The sequence below is a fragment of the Meles meles genome, chromosome 18 (genome assembly GCF_922984935.1).
Source record: "Meles meles chromosome 18, mMelMel3.1 paternal haplotype, whole genome shotgun sequence".
NCBI lineage: Eukaryota > Metazoa > Chordata > Mammalia > Carnivora > Mustelidae > Meles > Meles meles.
The window spans coordinates 51,446,065-51,464,773 of record NC_060083.1 but is presented as its reverse complement, the minus strand read 5'-3'; the positions used below and the strand labels follow the sequence as shown (position 1 = coordinate 51,464,773).

The 18,709-nt window shown below is 47.4% G+C and overlaps 1 protein-coding gene across 1 annotated transcript in view; it reads left to right on the top strand.

The window, feature by feature from the left end:
- Nucleotides 1-18,709, top strand: part of PRKCA (protein kinase C alpha) — a 393,808-nt gene that overhangs the window by 261,119 nt on the left and 113,980 nt on the right. The window contains exons 4-5 of the mRNA XM_045986064.1: nt 4,886-4,997; nt 8,179-8,307. Of these exons, the coding sequence (XP_045842020.1) occupies nt 4,886-4,997; nt 8,179-8,307 (241 nt within the window). The remainder of the gene's footprint in view (nt 1-4,885; nt 4,998-8,178; nt 8,308-18,709) is intronic.

Below are 18,709 nucleotides of genomic sequence, written 5' to 3'. Positions count from 1 at the left end.
TGGCGTAAGATGTTTGGGCCAGGTGGAGGGAAGGGCCAGAGCCACACGAGAGAAGCCTGGGTTACCAGCAACCATTGGAAACGTGTGACTTACACACCTTTGATGGCCACACCCCCTGGCTGGCACCGTCACTTGGGTGAGCCCTCGCCCAGCCTGTGCCCTGAAATCATTTGGTTTTGAAAAACTGGTCAGTGGATTGTGTATTTGATAAATACATTCCTTGGGTGGTCTGCTAGAATTCGTAGTGTTTAGCCAGCAAATATTAGCGTATTCCCTGTTTGGTAAAGAGTTTATGTGGTTTGTGAGCTGTCCGGTAAGAATACACGCGTGGGAATTACATGTGCGGGATCTGGTGAAACCCGAAGTGGGTGGTTAATGGCTTTGTCGCGGTGTCAGGTCCTGGTTTTGCCGATGTGCTGTGGTGATGTGAGATGTTATCCCTGGGGAAGGCCGGCTGGAGCATATATAGGAACAGTCCGTACTATTTTTACAAACTGCTGGGAGTCTTAAAATACAGCGGGATAAAAATTAAAAGTTTGTCTTCGTCTTCAAAGCAAGAATCAAAGGGATCGTCTCATCTGGTTGTTTGCACGCTGGTATTTTAGCACTGGCCTCCCTCCCATGCCCCCAGCAGCCCATGGGCACTCCTGACAGCTGGTGGGCCCTGGGAACTCTGCCCCTTTGAAAGTGCTGACCCAGTCCCTTTGGATTCCCGATGAGGAAATCAGGGCCCGGAGAAGTAAAGCGTGCCACTAGCCAGCAGCTATGGATAGGAACAGGAAGAGCCTGGAGCTTTTCAGGACAGTTGCTTCTGTAAATCATCATAAGTCCTAGCTCTTTTAGCTAACACGGTGGTTTCTTTTGTCAGACAAGGTGAGATTAATTCAACTGGAAATGAGTGTCTGCGCTCCTGCATTCCATTTCCGCGGAGACAGAGATGAGCTGTCCTGATGGTGGGAGCAGTACACAGGCGGGTTGGCTCGACAGGCTCTGTGTTCACAGGTCACCACCCAGCGGAGGGCACTCGCCTGGGAAGGCCACTCCAGGGCAGAGAACGGGAACTCAGGACCCCAGAGGAAGTCCCCTGCCTCCTTGCCAACTGGGCCTCTGCTCCAGCCACCGTGGGCCCCAAAGTTGATCATTTTTCCTCTTGCTTCCTGTTCTGATCCAAGTCCCTAAAGTATTGTTGGAAAACCTTGAGCATCTTGGACTTTACTTCCAAGGATAATGTAATTGTAATAATCTTATATTTACTTAGGGATTTAGGGATTGCAAAGCCCTGTTTCACACGTTCCCAAAGATGGGCCCCACCCCCAGGCTATGACATAGGTATATTTCTGCTTTGTGAATAAGTGACGTGACTTGTCCAAAATTGCTGAGTTTGTATCAGGACTAGAGTCCAACCCCAGGCCTCCAGAATCCCGGTAGAAGCTCTTTTTGTAGGAGAGGTCCTGTCCATTTTAAAGCACCTGCACACCCGAGAAGATCAGCAAACAGGTGTTCCTATTATTGTGTTACTATTATTCTCATTAGCATAGGCATGATCCTTGGCCGCTCATGATTTTGGAGCGTGAGGACTCCAGGACTTGGTCATTCTCCAGACTTCCTCAGGAGGTGGAAGCGGTGGTTTCCTCTCTTCCTACACCTCCACACGGTTGGGGCCTGAAGATGCCATCTGGGGATCGGAGGAGTAAGACTTAGATTTTCCTGAAAAGTGAAGCAAGTCGCCTGTGTGCCACATCAGTAGAGATCTGTGTGACAGCCCACTGGCAGGACAGCCGCCCCGGAGCCGCCTGGCACGCGCAGGCTCCAGAGGGCTGAGCGCGAGCCACCGCGTGTTCTTTACCTAGGGCCTGTTGTCGGTGCCTTGCTTCTGCAGGGAAAGCTGGCTGCTTCCTTTCCCCAGCATCCTCTTTGCACTCCACGTGGTAGGATGTAACCTTTGCTGTCAACATAAGGACTGTTAATGGATACTGACACCGTTCTGTGCCCTCAACATTCTGCCGAACGTCTGGAAATTGGTGCAATGCTCTCACGGAGGCTCAACCCAGGCTTGAGACCATGCTCACAGCTACTCCTTGATAAGGACGATAATCTCCCAAGGATGGCGTTGATTTTTCACACCCTAAGGGACATTTAGGAAGGAAACTGATGACCTGACTCAGTATTGCCAATCACCCACACACGTCTGCGCCTGGCGTCCAGGAGGCACTTACTAGATATTTGTCAAGTAACCACCTCCAGCAATGGCTCTCAGTCCTTAGCGTACCTGCCAGTATTAGGATCACCCGAAGGGCTTGTTGAAACATGAAGCTTGAGGCTGCACAGGGTTTCTGATCCAGTTGGTCTGGGGAGGAGCTAAATAACTTCAGACACGTTTCGGGTCATGCTGGTGCCATGTAGAGAAAACCATGGTCCAGAGGAGATTGGTGGAGTTTTCTGTAAGGGCCAGATTGCTAATAATTTTAGGCTTTGCAGCCATATTTTAGGCTTTGTGGGCTCTGTCATTACTTCTCAACTGTGCCTTGTAGCCACAGAAAATATATAAATGAATGAGCATAGATGCGTTCCAGTAAAACTTCATTTATAAAACAGGTGGTAGACTTGTTTTAAAAAATGTTATATTTGGGCACCTGGGTGACTCAGTAGGTTGTCTGCCTTTGGCTCAGGTCATGATCCTGGGGTCCTGAGATGGAGCCTCCCGGGGGGTGGTGTCCATGCTCAGAGGGGAGTTTGCTTCTCCCTCTCCCTCTGCCCCTCCCACTCGCTTATGCTCTCTCTCTCGCAAACTCTCTGTCTCTCAAGTAAATAAATAAAATCTTTTTGAAATGTTGTGTTGAAAATCTAAAACTTTGTTTTAAAAAAAAGTGTTAAGAGCCAAATCTTCATTCTGCGTGGATTTTTTTTTTTTTTTTTTGAGCTCTTGGATGAGAATCAGTGTTAAAGATGCAAACATTGGTCAAATCCTAGCTCTATTATTCACTGCCCACGTGACTTTGAAGGTCACTAATGTCTCTGTAGAGAAGAAGATAATCATACAATTTCTCAGGTCTGAGTGATACTTAACATGTTTCATTTAATGTTCTTTATACTATCGTGCATGATTGAAATATTCCAGGATTTTCAAACTCATGACTTTTAAAAAGTAATTACAGTTGACCCTTGAACAACATAGATTTGAACTGCATGGATACACACACACACGGATTTTCTATAGTACTTTAGATGTATTTTATGTTTTTCTTAATATTTTTTCTCTCGCTTACTTCATTGTAAGACTACAGCATATACTACATATGGCATACAAAATATGTGTGAATCGACTGTTTCATGTTCTTGGTCAGGCTTCCAGCCAACAAGTTGGGGAGGGAGTCAAAGTGATACATGGATTTTCAACTGTGGGAGTGGGTGTTGATGCCTTTAACCCCCACATTGTTCAGGGGTCAGCTGTATAATTCATTGGCATATGTGGCTTGGATTTTAGATTTCAAAGTCAACCAAAAGACGAATCACCTTACAAAATCAAAATCCCCTTTGAAACACTCTCAAACCACCAGCACCTAGGCTCTTAGAAGGTGGGAAGCTTGGAGCAGCTTTCTTTGTGTATCTTGGCACATGAAGGAGAAGTCGGGCTCACCGGGTCTGCAGAGGAGCCTGCCCTTCCCCCAAACCCTTCTCCTCTGTTGTCTTCCTTAAAATTCAGTTAATGGCCACTCTATATTTGCTGCCGATTGGGCCGCAAAGAATGATTCAGGAGGAGGAATTTAGTAAGGAAGTATCCTGATATGGACTTGAGGATGAAATTGTTTTATATTTCAGGCAGGACCTAAAGACCTTTTGGCTCAACCCTCCGCTTCTGCATGTCAGTCCACGGAGGTCCAAGACGTGTAGAGGCACCGATCAAAATAGATGGACCCATCTTTGCGTTTAATAAGACTGACTTATTTTGTCCTCGTAACAGCCCCGTAAGATAAGCGCTGTTAATTTCCCAGTCTACAGATGAGGCAGAAAGGATAAGTTGTTTGTCCAAGGTCGTGCTTCTGGGAGGTAGTAGCCATGGGATGGAACCCAGGCAGTCTGACTGCAGAGTCCGTGCTCTTTGGTTACGACACTCAGCTGTGTATAATGTTGATTTCTTTATCTGTACTCTGTCTGCGAACTGAGGAACAAAAAGGCTACTTGAGAGAAAGCTGTCTCGTACCTTCAGTAATTTGTATGCCATGCTAGGGAAGGTAATGAAATTGCAGCAGGGGGCTAGGAGAAAGTGTGCTTTCAGTGCAGTTTCCAATTTTCACCTCATTTTCCTGGAGTTTGCCCATGCAAATGCGTATAATGCTTTGGAAATCGTGCAGAAGCAGGAAGAGGTCTCTGTTGGTTTGGCTGCATATCTGGTCTTAATGCTGTATTTCGAGAAAACTTGCCCAAAAGGAGATCACCCCAGCACCACTGAGCGGATCCAGGGTCACTCAGTTCACAAATACACCCTGATCTTTGTGTCCACCGTGTGCTGCAGCCCGTGCTGGGCACCAGATACCACGCTACCACGACATCTAAAACCCCCTGCCTGCCCGCAGGCACTTTTACGACTTTAGGTCCCACAGCGGCAACAGCGCTGGAAACCCTGGTGTGTGCACTTACACCCTGTAAAGAAAGGAAACACGGGTATTTACTCTATGGTCCAAAATGGGCAGCCTATTAAAACATGATGTGGCGAAGTCTCCCCTGTCCCACCTCCCACTCTTTTGTCCCAGAGAAGAGCATCCAGTCTCATACTGAACCTTGGACATGGGACAAGGAGGAAATGGTGGGACCTGACCTTGGCTTTGTCCAAAAACGTGTTTCTTTGATGATGGAATAAACAGTGTGCTTCTTCTCCCCCCACCAGGACCCCAGGAGCAAGCACAAGTTCAAAATCCACACCTATGGAAGCCCCACCTTCTGCGATCACTGTGGCTCCTTGCTGTATGGACTTATCCATCAAGGGATGAAATGTGACAGTAAGTAAGTTTTCTTTTCCGCAGATACGGAGGCTCTGCAGCTGATACCCAGGGTTTTCAGAGCACCTCAGCCTCCGGACATTTTCCACGTCCACTCATCAGTCAAAGAACTCGTTCAAATATGTACCACACCAAAAAAAATTGTAGGACCCCTCCACCGTCAAAACACTCATCTATTAAAATCCTTACTTGCCTAATTGTGAACCAAAACCAAAAACAAACGAACAAACAAACAAACAACAACAACAAAAAAAAGGCCCACCCGATTTATAAACGAAGTTAGTGCTGTCGCGGGGATTTTTTGTGGTAGAAATCTTCAGTCACTGTAAAATGCAGGAGAGTCAAACCCCAAAGCAAATGCCATGTGTTGAAAGAAGAATCCCCACCTCCAGATTCCACATTTGGTTCGGCTTCAAAATAAGCTCAGCAACCATAGTCATTATATTCCTGTGCCTCTAATTAGTGGGTGGACTGTGGAAAAATCCAGTAGGCTCTCCTTAAAACGGAAACTACGATGAAAATGAAAACCAGACCTCCGAATTTCACTCGCCCTCCTGCACGTTCGCGGACAGACCAGATTTCTATCCGTCCAGTCAGAGAGGGAACCACCGAAGGCCACGGACAAGGACGGCATCAGCCTCTCCGTTCCTCCCTTTCTGTTCTGTATGTATCATCCTCAAGCACCAGGTAAAAAGGAAGGCAACCCTGGAAACTCTGCACTTTGATAATTCTTACAAGATTCCCCAGGCCGTTTACGTGTTTAAATAAAAATGTATACTTTCAGGACGAAAATAAGTAATTACTGAACCTGCATTTCTAGTCGACAGGGAAGTGTTATGGAAATATCAATATGTTACCGTTCATTAATTCCTTCTATTATGGCCAAAGCTTTCTAGGCATATGCTACATGGGGCAAAGACAGCGTGTATATAAAAATCAAGATTAAAGGAACATTATAAAGCAGATGAATAGTTTCTCAGCACACAGGGGTCCTTTACCTTAGAAAGCTCTCAGATTTTACAGCCTAAATAAAACCTTTGTGATGATCCAGGCCAGTCGTTTTCTGTGATTTGAGAAGCCCTCGTGCTCCAAAGACGTGGTTTTCAGGGGTTCTGCGAGTGCGAATCCTAAGTGCATTTGTAAATCTACTTTTAACTCTTTTAAAACCACGGGACACAAGTGAATTCTTGAATGTGTGACCCACTGGAGCTTGACTAGTTGGAGGAGACGGTGGAAACACTGTTGCCAGCTTCACTGGTCGAGCAGAATGTGTAACCATTTTCTCCCACCATGCCCACTTCCCCGGGGAGTCCACCAGCCTGCACGTTGCTGGGCAGTGTTTAGCCTTTCTGGGTACTCTCCTGCTACGGAGCTGGACAGCGCTGAGAGAGAGCAGAAGTGAATGCAGGGCTGAGACCGCTGGTTTTAAAATTCTGTTTGGATCCGAGGGCTTTATTGGTGATCGATGAGTGTCTTTGTAATAAATGTATCATTTGCATTGATCTACTGACTTTTTGCTGATGAAGTTAACACTGATCTGGTTTATGTGTTAGGACTCTGCTTAAGATTTTATTTGAAAAATGGGTTCCATTACTAAAAAAAAAAAAATGTTGAAAACCACTGACCTGGACCAGTGTTTTTTGTTTTGTCCTCTTTGGTTTTAAACTCTTGTCCTTGGAGTCATAGGGCCTCTGGGGCTGCTGCCTGTGCTCCTTCCTCAAGGGAGGCCGAGAAGCAGATGGGTACCAGGAGCCCAGCCCCTCCCTTCACTTCTGCAGACAAGAAACCGTTCCCTCTGCCTTCACACGTTGCAGGGTCAGAATGCCATATACAACTCTGCTTAGCAGGGCAAAAACAGGAGCTACCCCTTGTTCATACCAGCCTCTTAGTTTGCAGGGCAGGTAACAGGATCAAAATGAGCACTTGGACTTCCCAAGATCGAAAAGCCACTCACGGTGGAGCCAAGACAAGAATGCAACCCAGGGCGCTCCCACCTCCCCGGCTCCCCTCCCCGAGGCGCTTCTCCCTCTCGGAGAGGCTGGCATTAATTTCTTTTGTTGCCATTCTGCCCCGGCACTTGAAGCTAGGAGTTGGTGAACACAGGTCCCGTCAATAGCCCACCTTGTCAAGAAGCAGATGTCCCTTACAGCACAGCAGATGTCCCTTTCTATCGGCAGCGAGGAGGTGGGGCACAGTTTGGGAATAGAAACGTAAGCAGGATCCACACTGGTGAAGACAAGGATGGTTCTTTCCTCGTTGTGTGCGTTATCCTGCTTCCCATATCGAATCCTAGCAAATATGCATTATTTGCGATGCTTTTGGCAATCTGCTTCACCACGTTAAACACTGAAAAGGAAACGAGCATGCAGGCTCCACCTTGAAGGTTACGGAAGAACCTTGTCCTGCCCTGTTGAGGGCGTGTGAGGATTCCAGTGGCCCTGACTCTTCTGGGAAGCCTGGAGGAACAGGGACGATACACAGGATTCTTTTCGAGGTTTCCTTGGTTCACTGTGCAGGGACTGATCTTTTCATTCCTCCCTGGCTCACCCACGTAATGTCAGCTGGTAGGGAATGGCTTATCATGCCAGACGTGTATTTGTTTTACTTAGAATAATATTTAAATATTTGCAGACAGGTTTAAAATCTCAAATACAAGTTCTTAAAAAAAAAAAAAAAAGCAAGGTACTTAAGCCTTCTTGAAAATACAGAGTTAACTAAGGAAAGAAATTTTATGACTTTCCTGTACTCGCTCCACAGAGTCTTACCCTTCCCGAACGGTAAGCTCAGATGGGCGGAATATATTCTTTGGCAACAAATATCCTCTGTGTAAAATTTGCATATAATTCACCTCTGCATACATGCAATATTAATTGGCCTGGGCTTTGTATGCATTTACCTGTGTGAATTTTGCCTGGTGTTAAATATTTGAAGCATGGACGAGCAGGCCAGGGGATTTTGCTTCGGTTAAGACTGGACAAATACGGCACGGGTATTTTAAGGATATTGTTATTCACATGAAGCCTGTGTTGTAAGGGACATCTGCTAACAGTTCTCCGTGTCACCGAAAACATTATAGCAAAGTCTCGAGTTAGAGGGTAGTTCCCCAGCACTTGCGCTCGCACACCACAACACTGACGTGAGCCCATCTGCCAGCCTCACCCTCCGCTGTCCCGATTCGCAGCCTGTGACATGAACGTGCACAAGCAGTGCGTGATCAACGTGCCCAGCCTCTGCGGGATGGACCACACGGAGAAGCGGGGCCGCATCTACCTGAAGGCCGAGGTCACCGACGAGAAGCTCCACGTCACCGGTAAGATGTGCCCGCCGAGGGGTGGGGCTCGCATCTCCTCTGCGGGCGTTTGGGTCAAGGTCGGGTGCGCCATTGCCTCAGAGATGGTCAGATGCAGAGCCCCGGATTTCCCACGAACACGTCCCCTGGAGACCACGCCATCCGCCTTGCCCACCCAGCTACTCAGGGGCCATCCTGAGTCCTAACTGCCGTTTGGGTTGGGGAACTCTGACACCTGGTCAGTGTGTTGTCCCCTGGTGCCAGGGGGGACAGGGAAGCAGGGGGGAGACAGACGGGTAGCCCAGGCGTGTCATGGCATTGGGCTGCGGCCACCTGCTCAGCCCAAGCTGAGGGTAACACCAATGATAAACCGCCGTCAGGTTCTCTGGTTATGCTTCCCCCGTGTTCGGCTCGGGGCTGAAGCATGTCACAGTAGAGAATGTCAGGGAAGTTCATTTCCTCAGACCTCCGCTCCTGCACCCCTGCCATGCTGTCGGTGGGGACCGCTCTGTCCTCCAGGCTGGCAGCCAGGGCCCCTCTTGGGGCCACCAGTGCCCCAGCCTGACACTCGTTCTCTGCGGAGGCTCCCACCTTGTCAGAGTCCGGGGTGGGGCTGGGGGGGTCATGCGGAAAACACAGCTTAAGAGAAAATGACCAGAAAGCAGTATGTGCCAAGGGATTTGGAAGCAGAAAGTTAGATGCCTGTTGGCTAAACGTTTCCCTGTTTTTCCAACACTTTATAAAGCCACTGCTGTGGGCAGTACAATAGACTTCGCGGGGGACCAGTCAGAGCTTCACGGTGAGGGGCAGAGCCCACTGAGAGGCAAGAATGCCCTGGCAAGAATGTCTGAACAGTCAGCCCTCATGTGTGTTGTTTCTGAACACAGCAGAGCACGCCGCACGCTGGACCGGCCCCGTGCCTTCTCCTGTAATAAAAGCAGCAGCCGTATGGGGCTGCTTTGTTGCTTTGAGCTTTCCATGGTCTTCTCTGAACCTCCAGAAGCTCAGCTGTCCCAGATGCCCCAGCTGGAGCGGGGGCACATGGTACACAGAAGAGGAAGGACAGGTCCCATCACACAGGCACAGCGAGTATGGTCCTCATTATCCCGTCGTGGCCAAGAGCTGAACTTTGTTCATGATTCTGCAGGATCATCTTAGGAGACAGCACCCTTCACTGAGTTAGACATAGGTTTTCCACACTCAAAAGCCAACGAGTCTAACTTAGAGCAGCAGTCTAGGTCAAGGGTCTTGAGAATCTGTCTAAAATGCTTTGCATAGATCGAGCTCTGCACTATGAATGTGAATCCAGCAAGATGTTAATAACAGCAGCAACACCAGCCAACACAAGTGGTCCCCACAAAAGGGGCACTTTCTGAGCAGGACATGTAGTTAACTTCTGTAAACCTAAGTGGTCGTTTACTTGGTTATCCTGACTTTAGAGATGGAGGCATCAAGAACTTACATGACTGGCCCAAAGTCAAGCAGGTGGTACATTTAATACTTGGATATTTAATTGCTACAAGCAGAGATAATATATTTCAATGATAGTATCAATAAGAACTGTAACATTGTCTTTATTCTGGCTGTTGTCATAAATACCATGGACCGGGTGGCTTAAACACAAACATTCATTGGTCACAGTTGTGGAAGCTGGAAAGTCCAAGATCAAGGAGCTGCTAATTTGGTTTCCGGTGAGGACTGTCCTTTCTGGTTCGTAGATGATTGTCTAGCTGTGTCCTCACTTGGGGATGGAAAGAGAGAGGAGGCAAGCGCTTTGGTGTGTCTTCTTGTAAGAACACTGATCCCATCAAGAGGGTCCCACTGTTGGGACATAATTATTTCCCAAAGGCCCCATATTCAAGGGGCCCAGGATTCCCACTAAAGGTTAAGGGTTAGGGGTTCAACATATTAATTCTGGGAGGACACATAATTCAGTCCATAGCAAATCTATGTTTAAAATATGGTTGTAATTTGTGCGAAGGAAGTCTAATCCTAAGTATGGAAACCCAAGCTCAAGGAAGTAACTAATAGGTAATGATTTGTCTAAAACTTTTAATTAAGAGTAATTGTAGGTTATCAAAATCAGAATTAACTTTGATGTAGTGAGAACACAAATATAAATAATAAGCCATAACAGATGGAGCTCATGGTCCAAATTTTTAAAAAAATTTCATGGGGCACCTGGGTGGCTCAGTCATTAAGTGTCTGCCTTCGGCTCAGGTCATGATCCCAGAGTCCTGGGATCGAGCCCCGCATCGGGCTCCCTGCTCAGTGGAGAGCCTGCTTCTCCCTCTCCCACTGCTGCTCTGCCTGCTTGTGCTCTCTCGCTTTCTCTTTCAAATAAATAAATAAAATCTTTAAAAAAAAAATTTCAGAAGTAGTACAGGGTCCCCTTCACCTAGTCCTCCTGCCTCCCAGAATTAATATTCCTCAATAACCATAGGGTAAGTATCAAAGTAGATACATTTTTATTTCTTATTTTCTTTTTTAAAGTTTTTGGAGTAGAGAGAGAGAGAGAACATGAGTTAAGAAAAGGGGCAGACTCCCCACAGCCCTGATGCAGGGCTAGATCCCAGGATCCTGACCTGAGCTGACGGCAGATGCTTAACCAACTGAGCCACGCAGGCGCCCCTCAAAGTAGATACATTTTAAATTTGTAAAAAAAACCAAAAATATAGGTACCTATGTACTTACAGTTACTAGAAATTACTTTAAAGAGCCAAAGAGAAGACATCAGACTTCTCTTATTCCAGTATGAAAAGACTATCAGGGATACAAAGCCAAGTCCCTTTGGAGCAGAAGCTGCTGGTGACGGCCCCCACCTCCTGCATGCCCTGCCCAGCCTCCTAACCCAACAGTTCGGCACAAATTTGTCTTGACACGTGTTTTCAACAACAATAGCTAACATGCACTGAGTACTTGGTGTGTACTTACTGCCTCATGAGACGGGACCTTTCTTTGTGCGAAGTGCTTTCTATTCCTTGTTTCACTGACCCCTCCAATAGTACCCTAAAGTGCTATTATTATCCTCAATTTTGAGACGTGCAAATGAGCTGAGAGAAAGGAAGAAATTGTTCTGAGTTATAAGGTAGAAAACAACAGTGCTGGAGCTTGAGTCCATGTCCGTCTCCCAACCCCTGGCTTTCAGCCCCAAGGCTGTGAACCCCCCCAGCTCTCTCGTATTAATTAAAGACTCTCCTTTCGAATAATAGCAAACCCATAAATAGTCACCAAACCCCTGTTCGGCACTCCACAGGTTCTCTGGGGGTCCAGAAAGTCCCAATGTGAGATTAAAACCAAGGGAGCAAAAAAGTAACTCATGAAGGAATTAATGGACAAGCCAAGTGCATGTGAAGTTAAACGTTCGATTATGTGCGTGCTGCACGATGCGTCATGGAGAAGGGGGCTGAGAACCACAGAGATCTGAGAGGCAGGGGGAGGAGTGTTGCCGTGAAGAGCCCAGATGGAATGGCAGAAGCAGCCTGGCTTTAATGAGGGTGCAGGTATAAAGAATGAGCCATGGTTAGCCAAGCTTATGTCCAAATGCAAGTGGTACCTTGGAGAATGCGTCTTACCCCTGCACGGCTGTGTTGATGGTTAGGTTAGCTCAGCTTCATTTTACCTGTGCAGAATCGCTCCCACGGACCATAATTCCCAAAGTAAAATCAAACTCCCAACAGACTCCTGCTTTGGGACAGAAATCAGCCTTTTGAAATCAGAGATGAATTTCCTTTCTAGATTGACGTGGTATTTGTGGGAAAGGCCTCCGCTTTCGCAGTATATTTTTATTTTTCGCCTCTGGGCAGTGGTGCTGATGTTATCTGAACAGTGTCATTTTTATTTCTCTCAATATGCGATTTTAATAGGTTTTCTACATTCTTGTGTGCTTTTTATTTGGTTTTTGGAGGAGTGGTAAAAAAAATTCCCTCATGGGAACAAATTTTCAATTTAATGTTGTAAGTAAATGGAAAAAATATCGTGGTTTACAGCTGCTCCAGGAGCACATGTCTCCCACAAATAGATTATTCTGCAGAAGAGTCTCATTTTTCTCAAATACTCTGGGTGGTTTATTTAGCGCAGAGCTCGAAGTTCTCCAGCGGGTCCTGTGGGGGAGGGGAGGGCTTGGGGCAGGATCTGAGGCTCCTTGCAGCAGACGGGTCACATCCTCCTCAGTGGGTCTGCCTTCTAGGGCAGTTTGCCCCTCGGTGCCTGTGTCTTACCTCCCCAGCCATCGACACTTGTCGTTCATCATGGCATTGCGATGATGCGGTAATAGTGCCTCTGTGTGTCCTGGTTCCATCTCGTAGAGCCTACAGAGTCACGGCAGTGAGACTCAGCTTTGGGTCACGATCATTGATTTTTTTGATCACCCCTTCATTATACATTTATTGAGCATGTGTTCAACTCTTTCAAGGTGCCAAGGAAGCAAAGATAATTAAGACATGGCCCTTATCGTGGAATGTGTGGTCTTTGAAGGGGGGCGGGGGAGGGGATGGATTAAGACATAAAAAAGGGACCACCGGGCGGCATGCCAGGTGCCTTTAAGTGCGGCGGGCATTGGGGAGAGCAGAGCCTCACCTGCCACGCGGGGAAGCTGCTGAGACCTCCGCTCAGCCAGGGACCGGGATGCTGGGAGGACATTTCAGATAAAGATGCAGAGCCGTGGGAGGGCACTGCTGTGTTCGGAAAACACACAGTCCAGGACTTGGGGAATTTGGAGCGTGAGGTGGAGAGAGCTGGAGGGAAATTCCTTTCCATTTTCAAGGGATCAAGGCTACAGTCCTCCCAGTTTACAGGTTGTACGATTCTTAGGGGTCATGTCATATGGGCTCTAAGTTAAATATTTCTTTTTCAAACAGGGATTTTCAGTTCCAGGTGGCTGTGTTTGCAAAGATAGGGCATCCGTCTTTAGCCTGAAACCCAGACCTCACCCTGAGGTTCACAGTGAGCCTTGACTTTTCTTTGTCAGTGCTGGGAAAGGGGGCAGAGTGGGTAGCCCACTGGTTACCTAAAAGCTTTATAGGGATGCTTTTTCCCAGTGGCAAACAGGCTGCGTGGGGCTGCCAGCAAGGAGCTGGACCGAGCTGCTTGCTTAAAAGGAAAGGTATTACTCAGAGGTAATTCCTATGAAATAAAATGTTGGCTGTGGGATTTGGACCCAGCTCTCAGGCACATGGGAAGTGATGCAGCTGGTGGAGCTGGTCTGTGGGCTGGGATAGAAAGAGGAGGTCAGCAAGAAGCTGCTTACCCTCGAGTATCTCTAGACAGCCTGTTACTGGTGATACCTCACTTGACCACCTAGTTCAGGTATTTTCTTCAGAGGCCCCCACTACAAAGGTACCCTTTTCCGTTTATGAATAATAAGGAATCTGGGTGTCATACTTGGAGACCAGCAACCTGCCACCCAGTGGCTTTAGCATCCGTGGGTGATCTGGAACTAATTATCACACTGATGGTTGCACAATGGTGATGGTCCAGATCTGTAGTTCCTTCTACGATCATTGCACTCACCTGAAAGAAAAGCGTTTCCTTTAACTCTCCCCTTCATTTTTAAAAAAGATTTTATTTACTTATTTGACAGACAGAGATCACAAGTAGGCAGAGAGGCAGGCAGAGAGAGAGGAAGGGAAGCAGGCTCCCCGCGGAGCAGAGAGCCCAATGGGGGCTTAATCCCAGGACCCTGAGATCATGACCTTAGCCAAAGGCAGAGGCTTTAATCCACTGAGCCACCCAGGCGCCCTTGACTACATTTTTTTAAATGTGTGGAGTGTGGAGCCCAGTAGGGCTCGAACTCACGATCCTGACTTCAAGACCTAAGCTGAAATCAAAAAGTTGGATGCTTACCTGACTGAACCACCTAGACGCCCCTCCCCTGCATTTTTTAAAATAGCAATTTGGGCTCATGAGTTCTTTCAAACCACTCACTTTTTATGTTCAGATTGTTCAATATATAGCCACTGGGTGCTCCTTCAAACTCACTCTGTGTCCTTTTGACATAACCTGGCAGGTTTGTTTTATGATTGATTGATTGATTGATTGATTGATTTAGTACTTCCTTTCTTTCTGGAATGGAAGAGCCCACCTTGCACTTAATATCTCCAGGTACCCCTGGGCATTTTTTTTTAACTGAGAAATAAGAACCCAAGTTCTGGGTGCTTGGGTGCTCACGGCTTCTGGGGTGTCACTCTGTCTCCGCTCATGCAGCAGACAGAAGTAATGACTCCACACTTGTGCTTCCTGTTCTGGTCATAGCTTGGGGCTCTTCCTTTCCCTTCCCCAGTCCTCGTTCATTCCTCCCCCGCCCTCTGGATCTCTGGGTCCTGATGCCATCAGGGAGTTTACTTATTTTCTCTGCCCCACATTACACGCAGCAGAATTTCAGAATTCAGATACCATGAACTCTGAGAATAAATCTGCTCCATAAAGTCCACGATTTTATTGCAGGTTTTATAAATCCTTAGGTGATATCCCACTAAGGCTAACTAGTCAAAATACCGTCACACAGATTGGAGGTTTTCCTGTGCCGTTCTGGTCCCCATTTGACATTTGCCACTGTAACTGAGTGACCAAACTCGACTTCCCCCGTACGACAGGCTAAAAGGCTGGACCTCCTCACGTGATGTAACAGAAGGAACAGGGGATTGCCTATCAAGTATTTTTGCCAAAATCTTATAACCTGAATCTAATCATGAGAGTGGAGGAGAGGGGAGCAGAGAAATCCAGGTATTGGGAAATTCTGTGTGCATTAACCACTCTCAACTTTTCAGAAGTGCCACCGTCCCAAGAAACAAAAAGAGTCAGGGATGGTTCTTGAGTTAAGGAATGTGGAGACGTGGTAACCAGATGAAACCTGGGTGACACAGGATTGGATCTTGGACCTAAGAAAACAGCTATAAAGGGCTTTGGATAACAGTGGTGGGGAGCGGGAGAATGTGAACTTGAACAGTGTTTTAGATAATGTTTTAGATAATCCAGTGTGAAATTTCTGGATGATAGTGGTGATGCGGTTAGGAAGGGTAGTGCTGATGTCTGCCAATTGCCTGCAAATGGATGGTTTGGTAAAAACAAACAAACAGAAAAAAAAAAAAAACACAAAAAGCTGGAAATATGTGTAGGTATGTATGTGCAGAAAGCTGTGTCGAAATCCTAATTAACGAATCTAAAATAGTTGGATGGCTTGATAGACAGATGGACGGAGAGAGAGATGGATAAACGGACGGAGAGACAGAGAATTTAGGTGAAGGGTATATAAGGTGTTCGATGTGCTGTTCTTTAAACTCCACTGGTGGTTTGAAATTGTTCACACCAAACCTCCAGAATGTCAGGCAATGATAAGTTGGAACTTTTCGTTGCTGCCTATAGAGATCGCTCTCGGCCGGAAGGAAGCCCACAGGTGAGCCCACATCAGAGCTCCCGATGGGGATGCTATTGGACTGCCAGCCAGTCAGAACACAAGCAGCAAATGTGGAAAAGGAGACATGAGAGCAAGCCAGAGAAGCCGCTGGTCTTTCTTGAGTGCCTGGGTCCTGTGAGAAGAGAAACCAACATCCATTTAAGTACCTTCCACATCCCAGGCCCTGACTGGAAGCCTTTCTATGCATTAATGTTGTGAGGAATGTATGTGTGTATTCATCACAGCAACGCTTTGAGAAAAGGGCGATCATTATGGTCATTTTGTAACAGGAAGCAGGCGGGTCGAACTCCCGGGCCTGCCCAAGGTCACACAGCTGCTAAGTGGAGAACACCCCACCCCAGCTTCCAGGCATGTGCCTCCCACTCCCTCCTCACAGCCGGCCCCTGGCCCTGCTGAGGGAAGACTGTGTGCTAGCGGAGATGTGGCCCTTTCTGGTGCCCACGTGTTTGCAACTTCCTGTTTCCATCCTGCAGTTCCCAGGTGAGACTGCTCTATGCTGTCATTACTATGGGGCCATGGGCACCCTTGCGAGGGAGGGTCTGTCATCCTTTCCCACAGCGTCCATCCCCCAGGGCTTAGACAATGGCAGCAGGGAAGCTGGCTGAGAAAGAATTAACATGGGCAAAGAAGGGTGGAAACGGACACCCACTCGGGATGTGTCCTGATGGTGCACAAGTCGGCCAGACATGGGTCCCGCCCCGCCCTTTCTCACCCTGCCATCCCTGGCATTTCCCTCCTGGCCCTGGTTCTTTCCCGTTGCAGACCCGTCCTTGCTCTCCCATTCCCACAGTCTTGGAAGAACCCGTCTCCGGCAGTCACGAGCCTTCTGTTTGCTGGTGCTGAACGTTTGCAGATGAGTTTGCAAAAGACAACAGGCACGATCTCTGAGCTGACGAGGAGTAGTAGCTTGTAAGGAAGAGTGCCCACCGGCTGCCCCATTTCAGTGGTGGGTGGTGTCTAGGCGATGGCTTCTTGGCATGTTTTCAAGGGATTTATCTACTCTGTCTCCTTTCTTGATGGTATACTTCTAAACATCAGATGCCCCGTGTCTGCGTGTCTCCCCTTCAGCAGACAGTACCCTGCCTGGCTTAGTCCTTATTCCTGATGCCTCCTGTGCCCCGACACTCTGTGTTCCAACTCTAAAGAAGGCTGCGCTGTTTTCCCAGTGGGCAGGCTCTTTCCCACCTCCACCCCCATGTTGATGCCGCATCCCCCACTCCCTCGGGAACACCCTTTTAACACTCCGCTCTGGGTACCTTGTCAAAGCCTCTCCTCTTGTCTTATAGCTTGTGTAAAATTGACCACTCTTCTCCCGTACCCTTTGTGACGTCTATACTGTGATTTCACTTGTGTTTATCTGCACGTTAATCTCCCTCTCACAGACCGTTAGCCCTTCCAGGACAGGGATGGTGTCTTACGTCTCATACCCAGCCCAGAGCCTCCCATTTGTGCCCTGATGTGTTTGTTGAGCAGATGACAATGATAGACGTCTCCAGGAGGCACAGAATTTAGAAACTCACTTGGTTTTATACTGTGTATTCTTGTATCCAATCCAAGCAACTCTTCCCATTTTGGCCACATATCTGGATCAAGTTAAAATAATGCTGTTTTAGCCCAATTCGTGAAGCCACGTGACTTCTGAGATCCTTCAGAGAAACACGTATCAGCCAAGAAGGAGGTTCATCCTCTCCAAGGAAACATGTCATTATTTACATCCTGACGGGGGTAGCTCCTCCTGGCCCATCTGTGGCCGAGCTCAATGTCAAGTGTGTACTAACTAGCGCCCAGCTCTCTTGCCCAGTTCTCTGCGCAGCGACTCAGACACAGCTTTCCCCGCTGGCTGCTTAGTCACTGGATGTCTGTGGGTGGTGCAAGACTGGGACAAAGGGCAAAACCCATGTGGCATTTTCTTAATGAGGTGTGTGCCTTTGTCTTAAAATACCCTGGTATCAAGCTCAAAGTGACACGGCTTCTGTGTCTCCTGCTTAAGATGATCTTAAGCCCCTGGATCCTGGACAGGGCCCTCAGTCATCCAACCACTTTGGCATCCGTGGTTCCTGCCGTGAAAGTGCATTCTTAAAGCTGGGCTTTGAACGCCTGCATTCCTGGAAAGGGGAGACGGAGGGGAGAGAAACATTTCTGGGGCCTCTTTCAAGATGACGCCATTAGCATACAGGGACATTGACCTTGACTGAGCGGGTCATTCTTGTGCAGGATTTTAATTGCTTCTAATTATAGGATTATCATTTAAGCACAAGATTAATTGCCATGAAATTATTGCAAGGAACTTGATCTTCTTCTAGAAAGTAAATGTGTTCGCCAAGTGAAGAATCAGAAGCTTGCAAATGATGTCTTTTTAATCACATCACGGAAACTATTTCTTAACTCTTTCAGGGGAGAGGAGATGTTAAGGGAATCAGAGGAGAGCAGATAAATGCCCCCTTTGGATTCCTCCCCCCACCCCACCCCACCAAAAGTTTGGAAAATGTGAATGTTCAGTGTTCATTTGGTTCACCAGTAGAAATGTCCCAAAATAAATGCAGAGATTTTTCCTCCTTTGATCCATTTCCTCTTCACGGGCGGATAAGAGTGGTTCACTGAACAGCTAGAAAAGGCAGATGCTGCCTTTTGGTTCCTTCCAACACAGCTGCTCCAATGTCCCACAAACGTTCTTTTTCAAATATCTTGAATCTCCAGTTCACGTATACCCTTGCTCTGGTTATTAGCACCAAAATGGTGCTGAGAAACAGCAGACTATGTTCATCTCAGCTTCTAGGCATTTCCATTTGGGAAAAATGCAAATTTCCTGAGAAAACAGGAGTTAAGTTAGCTCCTGGGGGTTTTTCTAAAATATCCTGTTTGAATAAGTTAGGGAATGGCAGAATGGCCACCTGTGGAATCCTGCTCCAGAGTGTCTCCCTACGGGGACCCTCTTTACTGAGCAGAACAGTAGCTGTACGTTACCACCCATTTTCCTTGGTAATTAATGCAAGTTTTGTGGTTAATTAA